The sequence below is a fragment of the Hoplias malabaricus genome, chromosome 13 (assembly GCF_029633855.1).
Source record: "Hoplias malabaricus isolate fHopMal1 chromosome 13, fHopMal1.hap1, whole genome shotgun sequence".
Taxonomy (NCBI): Eukaryota; Metazoa; Chordata; class Actinopteri; order Characiformes; family Erythrinidae; genus Hoplias; species Hoplias malabaricus.
The window spans coordinates 5,523,327-5,539,298 of NC_089812.1; the positions used below are offsets into that span (position 1 = coordinate 5,523,327).

The 15,972-nt window shown below is 40.8% G+C and overlaps 1 protein-coding gene across 1 annotated transcript; it reads left to right on the forward strand.

The window, feature by feature from the left end:
* The first annotated feature begins 56 nt into the window (after nt 1-56).
* On the forward strand, nt 57-15,470 carry samd9l (sterile alpha motif domain containing 9 like). The gene is made up of 4 exons (XM_066641469.1): nt 57-294; nt 5,982-6,057; nt 9,156-9,199; nt 9,283-15,470. The coding sequence occupies exons 3-4, from the start codon at nt 9,196-9,198 to the stop codon at nt 13,878-13,880; spliced, it is 4,602 nt and encodes a 1,533-aa protein (XP_066497566.1). The 5' UTR covers nt 57-294; nt 5,982-6,057; nt 9,156-9,195; the 3' UTR covers nt 13,881-15,470.
* Nucleotides 15,471-15,972: the final 502 nt, after the last annotated feature.

Genomic DNA, 15,972 nt, shown 5'->3' on the forward strand with positions numbered 1-15,972 from the left:
GCATCACTCTGCGGAGGGAGGTGTAACTTTCGTTTTCAGACGAAACGGAGCTGTTGGGTTCTCCTGTGCAGTCTGTAGAAGAGGAGGAGATGATCACAGGGCAGTTGAGGTGCTGCTGAGCACCAACTTTCGAAAGAAGCTTGAAGCTGAAACTAGATTCATTTGAGGTTAACTTTAGTGCAGCCAGGAAAACTACAGATGGACCCCGTTCTTTAGCTGCGAGAGACAGTACAGAGACACTGCACGGACTCTGTAAACACTGCACAGGTTTAAGAAGAAAGGAGTCCTCTAAAGGTGAGTGAATTACCTCAGAGCCCCCTGAAGCCTACTTTTTTCATTTCCATAATCCGCAGATTGCCACAGGCCTTTGTTTACGTTTATTTCCCTATTGTTTGTGGCGTATATCCTGTAATTTAACGCTATGACTAACGATTAACGGACTATTTCATTAGAGAATCGATTCACAGACTGTCCTCAGAATGGGACGAGTTACAGTTTGTTTATCCTGTTTTTTTTTTTTACCTTTCCGAGAAGCAGAGGTCGCCTCCCGCCGGAATTTACAGATCCACCTTAAAATGTGGTTCACGTACCACTTGCTTTAGACAAACGTTAGTAGGAGTCCGAATGGAAAGACTGCAGCATTTAAGGTGGAACGGAAGGTTTAGCTTCGCCATCCCGTGTAAATAAAGTTTGACGGCTTTTGTGGAGAACTTAACATTAGTTTTACTACCGGATATTTCTTGTCTCTTCAATTATCTATGTTTCTTTGGGTTTTTCGAAAAACTGCGCCTGTTTTGTGGTTGGCCTTTCCCTCCTCACGAGAGTTAATTAATAAAACAATTATTTTTAAAAAATTAATTTCAGAATGATTTTTGCGTTAACAACCAACGTAAATTATAAGGAACGCCTCAGATGTACCACTGTGTACCAAGTGGTTTTCTATGGTTCTTGTTCACTAAGCGACGGAGGAGGCGGTCTGAATATTCTGGAAAACGAAACTGAAGCGACTAGGTGTAAACGAGTGTAATTGCCTGCTGTAATTTATAGAGCACCGACTTCATGTTAATACCTAGAAACAACAACCTAGAGCCCCAAATCAACCGTTTAGAAAACACACACCCATTTGCTCACTTTTCACTTCCCTATACTCATCATATAGTGCACTTTAGGGAACTAAATTCAGGAGTGTAGTGGACCCAGGGATCAGAACTGCGGTTAAGCCAGCCGCCGTTTGAAAAAACACGGTTAAACTAACCGCACGTCAGATTTTAGTGCGCGTATACTAGTGACAGAGCGGTAATACTCAATGCGCGTGAAGACCTGAACTTATACCCTTCATTTTAAAGAAAGTAACAGCATTTAACCGGTTTATATATTGGTCATTTCTAATAAGTATTTCATACAACCAACAGATATCAGTTCAGCGTTTACTATACTATGCACCTATGAAATATGAAGTGATTTTATCGTATAGTTTTTGAGTAAATGACATTCAAAATCCCCATAATTGTTCGTTTTTAATGATGACTCAAGTTCACTGCTTTATAGTATGGTCATTTCTAATAAGTAGTCCATACTATCAACAGATATCAGGTCTGTGTTTTCCATACCATGTATCTATGAAATATGAAGTGATTTTACTGTATAGTTTTTGAGTAAATGACATTCAAAATCACAATAATTGTCCAATATTTTTGAACATAAGTCAAGTTCACTGCTTTATAATATAGTCATTTCTAATAAGTATTTCATACAACCAACAGATATCAATTCAGTGTTTACTATACTATGTACCTATGAAATATGAAGGGATTTTACTGTATAGTTTTTGAGTAAATGCTATTCAAATTTCCATAATTGCCTATTGTTTTTAATGTTAACTCAAGTTTACTGCTTTATAAAATGGTTATTTTGAATAAGTAGTCCACACAACCAACAGATATCAGTTCAGTGTTTATTATACTTTGTACCTATGAAATATGAAGTGATTTTACTGTATAGTTTTTGAGTAAATGACATTCAAAATCACAATAATTCTCCATTGCTTTTAATGATGATATAAAGCAGTGAACTTGACTCATGTTCAAAAACAATGGACAATTATGGGAAATTCGAATATCATTTACATAAGAACTATACAGTAAAATCACTTTATATTTCATAGGTACATAGTATAGTAAACACTGAACTGATAGCTGTTGGTTGTGTGGACTACTTTTTCAAAATAACCATTTTATAAAACATCAAACTTGAGTCATCATTAAAAACAATGGAAAATTATGGGGATCTTAAATATCATTTACTCAAGAACTATACAGTAATATCACTTCATATTTCATAGATACATAGTATGCCAAACACAGAACTGATATCTGTTGGTTGTATGGACTACTGATTCAAAATAACCATATTATAAAGCATTGAACTTGACTCATGTTCAAAAACAATGGACAATTATGGGAAGTTTGAATGTCATTTACTTAAAAACTATACAGTAAAATCACTTCATATTTCATAGGTGCATAGTATAGTAAACACTGAACTGATATCTGTTGGTTGTATGAAATACTTATTAGAAATGACTATATTATAAAGCAGTGAACTTGACTCGTTCAAAAATATTGGACAATTATTGTGATTTTGAATGTCATTTACTCAAAAACTATACAGTAAAATCACTTCATATTTCATAGGTACATAGTATAGTAAACACTGAACTGATATCTGTTGGTTGTATGAAATACTTATTAGAAATGACTATATTATAAAGCAGTGAACTTGACTCGTTCAAAAATATTGGACAATTATTGTGATTTTGAATGTCATTTACTCAAAAACTATACAGTAAAATCACTTCATATTTCATAGATACATGGTATGGAAAACACAGACCTGATATCTGTTGATAGTATGGACTACTTATTAGAAATGACCATACTATAAAGCAGTGAACTGGAGTCATTATTAAAAACGGACAATTATGGAGATTTGAATGTCATTTACTCAAAAACTATACACTAAAATCACTTCATATTTCATAGGTGCATAGTATAGTAAACGCTGAACTGATATCTGTTGGTTGTATGAAATACTTATTAGAAATGACCAATATATAAACCGGTTAAATGCTGCTACTTTCTTTAAAAGGAAGGGCATAAACTCAGGTCTTCACGCGCATTGAGTATTACCGCTCTGTCACTAGTATACGCGCACTAAAAATCTGACGTGCGGCTAGTTTAACCGTGTTTTCTCAAACGGCTGCTGGCTTAACCGCAGTGGATCACTGCGAGTATGCTGAGCTTCTCCATTAAACATTACAGCACCGTGCTTTGGGTTATGGGTTTATCACCTCATCTTTAGCATTGTTGTGGAAAAACATTAATTTTTAAACGCTGAAGAGGTTGAGAAGCTAAGAAACACACCCCAGACAGTGAACATATATCGGACCACTGACTGTAGACCACTGCTGGTCCACCATCGGACCACTCAGATTACTGTCCTGTACAGGATATAACTCCTTTATAATCTCCTCAAACAGAGTTTACATTCACAGAGACTTTTATTCTGGAAAACACACTAAAACAAATATTACCAACAACTCTGAGAGATATAATAATAAGTATAAAATGCTGAGTATAAAGTGCTGATTAAAATTATTTACTAATCTTATTTATAAAGAATAACAAAAAGAACCTAATGAAGGAGAAAAATGTAAATTGGACTGTGAATAGAAAAGTGCTAAAATGTGGCATTTTGTCTAAAATTCTGTTTAATCAGCAGCGGTCCGCCCAGAAAACGCTGTGTAAAACACTAATGGACCTCCAACTTTGTCCTCAGTGGAACAACAGTGGTATATATAGACATTTAGAGAAAAATGGTCTATAGTGCCCTAAAATGTAAATTGGGATCCATAACGAACGCTAGCAAAAAGTGTCGGAACCCCAGTGCAGTGTACAGTGATTAGGGCAGGGTTTCAGACACAGCGACAGTCACCGTCTTAAACCAAGGAACATTTGACTCAGAAACATCATATAATTTACATCACCATTTTAATTACATCACCTAAATCTATCAGGGATACATTTTCTATAAGTTATGTGCTTTAATAGACTGTAGGTGAAAACAGCATGGCCCTGGGAGCAGGTCATGGCAGCTCTCGGCGCTTGTAGCAGTAGTTGAAGGAGGCGCTGTGTTAAACAGTGTTTTGTGACTCTATTAATGTGAAGACCAGCCATGGTTTCTTTCAGCTGAACATTTTCTTCTATTTTGTCTTCACGTGTACAGAGTTCTCGCTCTGTTTCCTCACTGTTTTTGCCTCTGGATTTAGCCCCTCCTATGCTCCGGGGTATTGCTCAGGTTTGGTCTCGGCTTGTTTCTCTCGTTTCTCGTCCAAATTGCACACATCTGTCTCTGGACATTGCTTATGTCCTATAAGCACTCAAAACTGGGCTTTCTTTACATGGATTTATAAAAAAAAATAAAAAACCTGGGGTACTGTGCTCCCTAACTGGAAAAAAATCAGTGTAATGCTGCCCCCCTGTTCCCTTACTGCCTTAATCAGCTATGGTGTAGGCATAGCACGTTGTATTTTTATTTATTTATTTATTTTTAACACAATTGAATTTCATTGGGTCATAAATATTAAAACTGTGAAACATCATGTAATTTACACAGTCAATTTTTCGAGGTCATTCGGTGTACCACCTCTTGCTGCTTCATGTACCACCAGTGGAACTGGTACCACAGTTTGAGAACCAGGCTCAGAAATACAGCACCATGACAGGGAATGTAAGATTCAATAAGGCTTAACAAAATGGGAACTGTGCAGGGAATAGCAAGAATATACCCAGTATTTATAAAACGAGTATTAGTTTTATGGATATAATTGTTCTCTTTTTGATCACAGCATAATTATAAACAAAATGCATTACTTTAAAGTGTTTTTTTTTATTATTATTATTATTATTTTAATGTTGTTGTGGTACCAGAACCAGCTTGAGGCGAAACAGGAAGTTTCCCAGTGTAGGGCCGCGTAATTATATTCCCAAAGAACTGGTACGTCAGCATGCTTTTACTTCAGCAAACAAGGACAACACCTGATTAACCATGTTTATTCATGAAGACGTTACTGTTGCAAAACTATCGACAAAGTTAGACACAATCTGTTGCATGTGGAACGTATGCTTATTAAACATGTAAATGTCTCTCATTGGGATTCAGTCCTCTCGGGCCTGTTTCCCACTGTTAGTAAAGTTTGCTAGAATAGTTATATATTCTTTGGCTTTTCAGGATTTTTCTCCTGTGAATGGACCACAATAAAAAGTGAACAGATTATTCCATATCAAACCAGGAACACCCATAATGCACCACACTGTTTGGTTTTTGGAGAACTACAGTGAACTGAGTAATCGCAGTGAAGCTACTAAATTTAGCTGGCTTTATTATTAGTTACAGTCAAACTGCAATTTGACAAATGTACCCTTTGCACACTTTTAATTGTGTTAATTTCCTTCTCAGATCTGAGCTACAACTTGTTCTTGTCTAACTTGTTCCAAGCTGTAAAACCACGTGACTGGATCACAAAGGATGGGATGTTTAGATGCTGAAGTATTTACAATGGCCAGTAATGAAGGATGTGTTGTTACAGTGATTCACAATGTAATTAGAACTATTTCAGCATCAAGTAATTTAATATAAATTTCAAAATTGTGCTGTTGGCAGATGTTTTACAGATTTTTTGGATCGATATTTTCCAGTCAGATAATGTTTTATTCTAATATTTGCAGGACTGCCCTACGTTGGGTGATGCAGGGCTACTGTGCCTTTAATTCTGTTTACTGTATATATAACAAAATTGAAAAAAAAATGGAAAATTCTCTGGAACATTAGCATTAGCATGGGTGTTCCAATGCTGATGTACTGTACTTGTGTAAAATTCAGCAATACTTTATTAACTTACCATATTTCTTTATGTTTTTAAGGTGCATAGATGTGTGCCCATCCTGGAAGATGTTTTGCCCTCCCTAAGCTATAGGCTTATGAGCTGTTTATTGAAAAGTAAGTGTCTGTTTTACCAAAAAATCTTATATTAAAGGTGATACTTTGGGTTTGTCGTCTCAGTCTTTTAACTCGCTTGGTGTTAGATCCATGTCACAACACAGAAGACACACAAAGTTATTGATCCCTAACTCAACGGGAGTCCATGTTCTGCAAAGTAGCATGAATGTAACTGGAAACTGCAGTCTTTCTTTCACATTTCTCTTGTTTCAGTGTTAAATATCACATATTGTTGGTGTCCAAAAATAACATGCATCTACAGTTTTGTCAATTGTTATGTTATTGGTTATTTTGTCATTGGTAGGTGGATTGGTAACTCAAGTGTCCGTAGGTGTGAATGTGTGTGTGTGTGTCAATCTGTGAAGAACTAGCGCCCCCTCCAGGGTGTGTTCCCGCCTTGTACCCAGTAATTCTGGGTAGGCTCCGGACCCACTGCCGCCCTGAAATGGATAAGGGTTACAGACAATGAATTAATTAATTATTTTGAATCCTAATCAGGTTCCTTGTCAAAATTTACAAAGTGTAGCTCCAGCCTATGCAGCCTTTATGTTCTAAAAGTCATAGTTGGTGCAATAAAACGCTTGTTCACTTAAATATTCTAAGTTAGAATTATTAATTATATATTGTAAAGAGTACAGTATTCATTCATTCATCCACTATATGTAGCCCTTATCCAGTTCAGTGTGGTGGTGGGTCCAGAGCCTACCCAGGTTCACTGGGCGCAAGGCAGGAACAAACCTTGGAGGGGGCGCCAGTCTTTCACAGGGTGACACACATTCATTCACGCACTCACACCTTTTGAGTCACCAATCCACCTACCAACGTGTGTTTTTGGAGAATGGGAGGAAACCGGAACACCCGGAGGAAACCCACCCAGACACAGGGAGAACACACCACACTCCTCACAAACAGTCACCCGGAGGAAACCCACGCAGACACAAGTAGAACACACCACACTCCTCACAGACAGTCACCCGGAGGAAACCCACGCAGACACAGGGAAAACACACCACACTCCTCACAGTCACCCGGAGGAAACCCACGCAGACACAGGGAGAACACACCACACTCCTCACAGTCACCCGGAGGAAACCCATGCAGACACAGGGAGAACACACCACACTCCTCCAAGACAGTCACCTGGAGGAAACCCATGCAGACACAGGGAGAACACACCACACTCCTCACAGACATTCACCCGAAGGAAACCTACACAGACACAGGGAGAACACACCACACTCCTCACAGACAGTCACCTGGAGGAAACCCACACAGACAGAGAGAACACACCACACTCCTCACAGACTGTCACCTGGAGGAAACCCATACAGACACAGGGAGAACACACCACACTCCTCAGACATTCACCCGGTGGAAACCCATGCAGACACAGGGAAAACACACCACACTCCTCACAGTCACCTGGAGGAAACCCATGCAGATACGGAGAACACACCACACTCCTCCAAGACTGTCACCTGGAGGAAACCCACACAGACACAGGGAGAACACACCACACTCCTCACAGTCACCTGGAGGAAACCCATGCAGACACAGGGAGAACACACCACACTCCTCACAGACATTCACCCGGAGGAAACCCACACAGACACAGGGAGAACACACCACACTCCTCACAGACAGTCACCCGGAGGAAACCCACGCAGACACAGGGAAAACACACCACACTCCTCACAGTCACCCGGAGGAAACCCACGCAGACACAGGGAGAACACACCACACTCCTCACAGTCACCCGGAGGAAACCCATGCAGACACAGGGAGAACACACCACACTCCTCCAAGACAGTCACCTGGAGGAAACCCATGCAGACACAGGGAGAACACAACACACTCCTCACAGACATTCACCCGAAGGAAACCTACACAGACACAGGGAGAACACACCACACTCCTCACAGACAGTCACCTGGAGGAAACCCACACAGACAGAGAGAACACACCACACTCCTCACAGACTGTCACCTGGAGGAAACCCATACAGACACAGGGAGAACACACCACACTCCTCAGACATTCACCCAGTGGAAACCCACGCAGACACAGGGGAGAACACACCACACTCCTCACAGTCACCTGGAGGAAACCCATGCAGACACAGGGAGAACACACCACACTCCTCCAAGACTGTCACCTGGAGGAAACCCACACAGACACAGGGAGAACACACCACACTCCTCACAGTCACCTGGAGGAAACCCATGCAGACACAGGGAGAACACACCACACTCCTCACAGACATTCACCCGGAGGAAACCCACACAGACACAGGGAGAACACACCACACTCCTCACAGACAGTCACCCGGAGGAAACCCACACAGACAGAGAGAACACACCACACTCCTCACAGACAGTCATCCTGAGGAAACCCACGCAGACACAGTGAGAACACACCGCACTCCTCACAAACAGTCACCCGGAGGAAACCCACGCAGACACGGGGAGAACACACCACACTCCTCACAGACAGTCGCCCTGAGGAAACCCACGCAGACACATGGAGAACACACCACACTCCTCACAAACAGTCACCCGGAGGAAACCCACGCAGACACAGGGAGAACACACCATACTCCTCACAGACAGTCTCCCGGAAGAAACCCACGCAGACACAGTGAGAACACACCACACTCCTCACAGACAGACACCCGGAGAACACACCACACTCATCACAGACAGTCACCCGGAGGAAACCCACGCAGACACATGGAGAACACACCGCACTCCTCACAGACTTTCACCCGGAGGAAACCCACACAGACACGGGGAGAACACACCACACTCCTCACAGACAGTCGCCTGGAGGAAACCCACGCAGACACATGGAGAACACACCACACTCCTCACAGACAGTCACCCGGAGGAAACCCACGCAGACACATGGAGAACACACCACACTCCCCACAGACAGTCGCCTGGAGGAAACCCACGCAGACACATGGAGAACACACCACACTCCTCACAGACAGTCACCCAGAGGAAACCCACACAGACACTGCTCCACCGTGACGCCTGCAATTGAATACAAGCATCAATAAATATCTAATTTTTTATTAAATTTTTCCTCTTTTTTAGCGTTATTGAACATAAGGAAATTGCTGATGCAAATTTAACAATGGGTAAGTTATGATATGTATCATTATTTAATTTACTCAGTAGTGTGCTATTACCCCAGAAAATAATGTTTTTCTTTCCTATGCAGAAGATCTTTCCCACACTCCAGCTGAGCAATGGACAGAATCCATGGTGAGCACGTGGTTGCGCTCAATACGAGTGAAAGAAAATTACATTGAAAAACTTCATGAAGAAGAAGTCGATGGCCAAATCCTCCTTAATATAAATGAGGACTTTCTGAAAAAAGTGACTGGAATGAAATCTGGCTATGCACATTTGATCATTACAAAAAGAGACGAATTAGTTACTTCTTCACAAAAAGCTCAGACACTCCCTGACAATAACCATGAGAGGATGGTTCAAAGCAATGATCAAGAAAAGGCATCAGCAGCAGTTGATTTACCACCTAGCAGTCCCCAGAGGAAGGCACTGAATCCGGATTCTGTGTGTGTCCCAAAAACAAAGAGAGATTGTAAACCTCGGCCTTTTGGCAAAAGGGGGGTTGACTGCACCTATGTGAAGCACAGTGTTCTCCAGCCTGAGTCAGGTGTCATCGATCTTATAACTCCGTGTCGTGAGTACAAGGCGTTTACTATTGCTGCAGCTTTAGACTGCCAAAGACTTCAAGCAAAGCTTGCAAAGGAAGTTTTCAAATTTGCCACAGGATGCATAAACATGCGCTCAAATGGCACAATATACTTCGGTGTAATGGACGGGAAGGATAATTCTGGCTATGTCCACGGGGAAATCATTGGCTTTCCCATTCAGCAAAAGAACATATACGCTGATGTACTGAATCTTATTGAGAGATGTTTCTCCGACAGTGACATTGAGGTTGTGCAGCAGTGTATTCGACCGCCTGAGTTCATCCTTGTGATTGACCCAAACTACACCAGTACTGAAGCACACTATGTAGTTGAAGTTGACATTGTACCTTCAGTAAGCGTAGTGAAAAATAAGGTATTTTCAGTCAAACTCCCAAACTTTAAAGAGAAGAAAAACAAAACGGAATTTGAAAAGGAAACCATCTTTCGCAGAATTGGTTCGAAAACAGAGCCCGTCACTGATTTAAATGCATTTTATGAAGGAGTTCAGAGTAGGAATGCCCAAAGAGAGGAGAAAGAGAAAGCACATTCTTATACAAGTCCAGACCTTTGCCAAGATCTTGGAAGAAAGCTCATCATGCTTCTAACAGGTGGGAAGAAAATGATGGAAATGGACAAATGGTATATCCTCGTCACAAACAAGTTTTCAAGGGAAGATCTGAACTGCATTGATTTTTTGCTGAACATGAAAATTTTCGGTGTTTTTGACTTTGATCCGGATTCCAAAGTTTCTGGGTTGTGTCATGAATACGGTAAACACCACACCATGAACCTTCATTTCATGCAGAACTACAAAATTCCAAGTGGCATGAGTGTCGGGGAATTTGAGAAACACCTCCATCTGTTTGAACAAACAAGTTGGATTTTCTGTAACGGACGAAGTGATTTCAAAGGCAACGAGCCTCCGTGTGATGAAAACACTTGGTCTAAAACTAGGAGAACTTTCCTAAAAGATTGCGTTTCGTTGATCTGCAAAGATATCTTGCCCAAGGGAACCTTTCTGGTGATCTTTCTCCTAACCTCTCCTGTTGAGACACCCCTCCTGAACACATTCTATGAGTTCTTCACTGACATGGAAGGTCATGAAGACATCATCTGCATTTCTGAATCTGAGGAGAACTTTCGCAAATGGCAGAGCTTTGCCCTCGGATCGTGTTCAGTGGAAACAGTCAATAATTCAAGTGTTGTTGGCATGAAAATGAGCCACATCAATGCAACTCTCCAGCGAGTCCAGGTCACCACTACCCATGCAGCTAAGCGCTTACCTGTGTATATTAAAGGGGAATGCTGTCTTGAGACACGTGAAGAGGAAAATATGTGCTCCTTGGAGATTTTAGGCACCAACCAATGTGAAGACACCAATCCTGAATTCATTAAATTGGAGAAAGAGAACATAGAGAGACAGTTCTACCTTGGAGGAAAAGTGACATGGATGAACTTCTGGCTTGCTGAGAAAGGGTATGCTGAGGACGTTATTAAAAGAGATGCTTATCATGAAGTTATCAATCTTCTGAAAGACTCCCTCAAGTGGAGTTTGGATCAGATGCCCATCAATTGCATCAACATATATCATCATCCTGGCAGTGGCGGAAGCACAGTAGCAAGGCAGGTGATTTGGAACCACAGAAAGGAGCAGCGTTGTGCAGTGGTGAAGCCCTCATATTCCGTTGATGACGTTTCAAAACATGCTGTCAACCTTCGGGAGTATGAAGAGAAAGATCCTCTGAAATGCCTCCCTGTTATCTTACTAGTTGAAGATTGTGACAAAGAGTATCTGGATGACTTGAAGAATGAACTAGAAGTGGCTGTTTACACTAAGAAAATTGCCCATGGAACACCATGTTTCATTCTCCTTAGTTGTATGAGATCGTACACTCCAGAAGAAGCGTGCAAAGTGTCATCCCTGCAGAACGTCTCCGTGACTCATAAACTTTCCTCAGAAGAGAAAAGACATTTTGCCGGAAAACGACAAAAGCTTGTGCAGCAGTACCAGGCAGAGTTCATCCTGACATTTATCTTGATGAGTGAAGAATTTGAACACAAGATCATTGCTCAATACGTCAGAAAGTTTGTTGGGCATTTACTAAAAGATATTGATCATGCATCGGTTGTGACTCAACTCATTCGCTATGTAGCTCTGCTCAATACCTATGTCCAGAACTCGTTCATCTCCCAGTCACACTGTGAAGCTCTCCTGGCTTTAACATTCCATATGGATAGATTCAGACAACATGCATTTGAGGGTTCACTGAGTGAACAGGCTAAACTGGTGTTCATACATTTGAGAGATGAGAGGACTCACATTAAATCTATCAGGATCATTCACCCATTAGTTGCAAAGGAAATACTCCATCAGCTTTTGGGTCACAAACAACAACAAAGTGACCTTGCTCTTGATCTTCTCAACAACGATGTACTTTTTGAACACAGATTTGGGAGAGAAGATTACATGATGTTCCTTCGTGCCCTGTTGATGAGACGCTCTAGGATCAGCAAAGGTGACGACTCTGACAGCTTTTTCTCTCCTCTCATTGAACATGTGAGAGAACATGAAACACCAGAAAAAGCTATCACGCTTCTCGCAGAAGCATACAAAAGATTCAACAAGGATGCATTGTTTGCTCAGCAACTGGCCCGACTCGGTTACAGACATGAAAGGTTTGAAGAGGCAGAGCACTGGGCAGATATTGCAGTGAAAAAACAACCTAAGAATTCCTACATCCTTGACACTAAAGGCCAGGTGTACAGGAGATGGTTCACAATGAAATGCAAAGCCCTTGACAAGATTGAAAAAACCCCAGAGAACACCGCAGATGCCATCGGAATGGCTGTTAAAGCCATCGAATGCTTCCAAGCATGTGAGGAGGCAGCAGTTGCAGACGTTGAGTCAATGAACAACTCAGGGTTTTTTGCGACTGTAGAGGTGTGCTGCAGCTTGTTGAAGCTAATTTCTTCACTTCGCATTTTCTCAAATAAAACAAACGGCCGAACTGAATGCCTGAAGTACTTGCTCACAGATCACGTTCCTAAAGAAATTCAAAAACCATGGGAGGATTTTCACTACAAGCTTAAAAATCTTCATGCAACAATGCGCAAGGCACTGGAATGGATATCAGAAGACTTAAGTTATTTTCAGACTGACTTAAACACAGATGAAGAGAGCTCGGAAAGCTGTGAGCTGACCATAAATCACCCTAAGCGTTGGCTGGAAACTAAGTCCTCTGTTTATGGAAAGTTCTTTATTGATGCTTCATTCAGCAATATGCCCAGTCAATGGAAGTCTAATTTGGCTAACCTGTCGCCCTTCACTAAACGCATGATTATTTACCGCCTTGGTGGAGGAAACATTACGACCGTGTTTTCCATGCTAGACAAGAAAGACAAGGATTTAGGCAAAATTTTGGAGGACATAATTTCACTTTATCCAAAAAACCCCATGGTAGCCAAAATGGGTCAAGTTGATCTCGTTAACTACATTGCATCACACATTGCTTTAAGTGTAGCCTCATCTCAGTCACCAAGGCTGGCTGCCTTCAGTGGTCTGCAAAGGCTTAGTCGTCTGTTTCCTCAAGAAAAATGCTTGTCAGGTGCTCTATTTTTATGCATCTTACTGTTCTGGCCTGAAGAGCACGACACTGATGATGTAAAAGAGGACAAATACGAAACTGTCCTCTCTGCCATTGAATCCCTTCAAAAAACATACTGGAACAAAATGAAAGACATCCCTCACAGAAGGAGAAGGATTTACACTCACTTCTTCCTGGGAAATGGAGTTGGATATGAGAAATTTGTCCACAAGAGTGAGATTGAAACCATCTCAAAACTTACCTCAGTTTCGGAAAAGCGTCTGAAATGGTTCCGAGGCGAACTTTGGAAAACAGCAGAAATTGCTGATGTGCTCAGACGTGTGACGGGCTGGACAGAAAATGGAACTGTGTACCTTGAGGGTCCTAAAAAGCAAAAGTTCCCCGTTCATGCACTGTACGTCCACTCAGTGCCCTATGGCAATGAAAATGTCACCTTTTATCTGGGCTTCACATTCAGAGGACCTGTGGCATACAACATCACAGTGAGAAAGTAATCACATGCAAATCTAGCAAAAGCAAATTATGGCAAGCTTAGGCAAAGACTTGATTACATAATATTCTGTGTCTTTTTCTGCACCTGTCATAATATCTACTTAATTTTTGGCAGCCCACAGCTTGCTAATGGCCGATTAATACCTCTGCGTTGACTCGACACAGAGCCCTGTGCCGTTGTGAGCATTTATACATCGGCATCGCTCTACAGTTGCACCTCCACACCACAAGGGGCTGAATCTCACACATCTTCCTCTACACTATGTAGTACACAATGTAGTGGTGCAGTAGAATTACTTTTATAAATCTTTAAAGTGCACTATTTAGGGAGTAGGGCGCTGTTTGGGACAGAGCAGGGTTTACATGAGGTACCAGGAATAAATATAAAGTTGGCACATTTTTCCACATGGTCCCGCTTCTTGTTATTTTTTCCTGAATATGCCTGTATTTTTCTTTTGTTCTACATTTTTATTGGTCCCTGACGTCCACACTGTGTCTGAGCATATCTCTGGCTGTGAATGTGCTGCTGTTTCCGTCTCTGTGTGTGGAGGAGAAGTGCATGTCAGGCTGTGTGACTAGAGTGTGTGCACAGTTGTAGACCAAGACATTCCTTTTAAAGTAATTTTGCATTAAAGTTTTGTATATTTTATATCGTTTCCTGCAAAGGTTGTATTTTCTTTATTCCATTACTGATTTAGTTTTATGTTTTGTGACCTGCGCACATAGCATCCTCTCTAAATCTGAGCAGCCTTCACAGTTTGTCCTTGGGGAATATTAATGTCTTACAAGAGTGACGTTTTAAAATGTCATTGATTTGCTATAAAACAAATGTTTCTGTGTGATTACACACATAGTTCTACACACCGTGTAAATATGAGAGCTTCTTGGTTCAACTGCAGCATTTACCAGCCCTGTTGGACCTTTCTTAGCAGACATACAGTAGCTCCAGATTCTGATGTAACCATTGCTGTAGACGAAGAAACAGGTTTTTATGCCATTGAAATATCTGGCAAGGACAATGTTACTCAGATCAACTCTAAGTTGAGTTAAGGTAAACAATACGAACAAACAAAAAAGATAACCCTAGCCCTAACTTTACATTTCCACTCCTTAACATTTCCCTTATCATTTTTAAATTCTATCAAGAACCATGCTTTATATATATATATATATATATATATATATATATATATATATATATATATATATATATATATATATATATATATAAGTATAAGGATGTATTTGCCTGTTTGAAAAAGCCCCTGGTCCAAATTGTACAAGGCTACCTTTGAGTTTAATAATGTCTCATGATAAGTCTTTATTTTTGTTTATTTTTTATTCTACCTGCCTCATTAAATATTGCATATACGTTTACGTTTACATTCACTGTTTAAAAGCTGTGTGTCACCTAGGGTCAATGAGAAACCTGTGGTGTTTTAATGGGTCCATGTATAAAACATATAGAGATAAATCATGATATTGTGGCTTGTGTGAAATGAGGTATTGTAACATGTACTGGATGTAATCTGTTCCATTTTCCACCAATGACACACTGAGCATTATTTCAATGCCTTCCACAATAAACATCATTACAGTAAGTTGACCGCTTGACTCTTCATTGATGAATTTACACTTGACCCACTGTTTGTCTCCTTTCAGCAGATTTAGACCAAACACCATTCGAGGTCAACTTTTACTATTTCACATTGCATATTTGTGTGGATTAGAAGATATAACTCAAAAGCTATGTTTGTGGTGGGTTAAAGGCAACGTCTATGATTGTGGGTAAGTGCTGTTCTTTCTGGTTTGTTTAGGTTCAGAAGCGCCACATCTTTTAAGGTGGAATGGTATGTTTGAGGGGACAAAAACACCTGTTGTATGTATGTGGCTAAGGTTTTTATTGCATATTTTTATTCACTGTTTGAATTTCCACAGAAACTCATCTGTAACTCAAGCTGTTTAGATTTGTAGCACTTTCGCTCTGTGTTTACTTTCATGCAGTTAGCGCTCTCCTGAATTTAGAATCAGTTCCACCTTAAGTAATCTCCAGATGCCATTTCTCTACCTATCAAGCTTGTTTTATTATCGTTT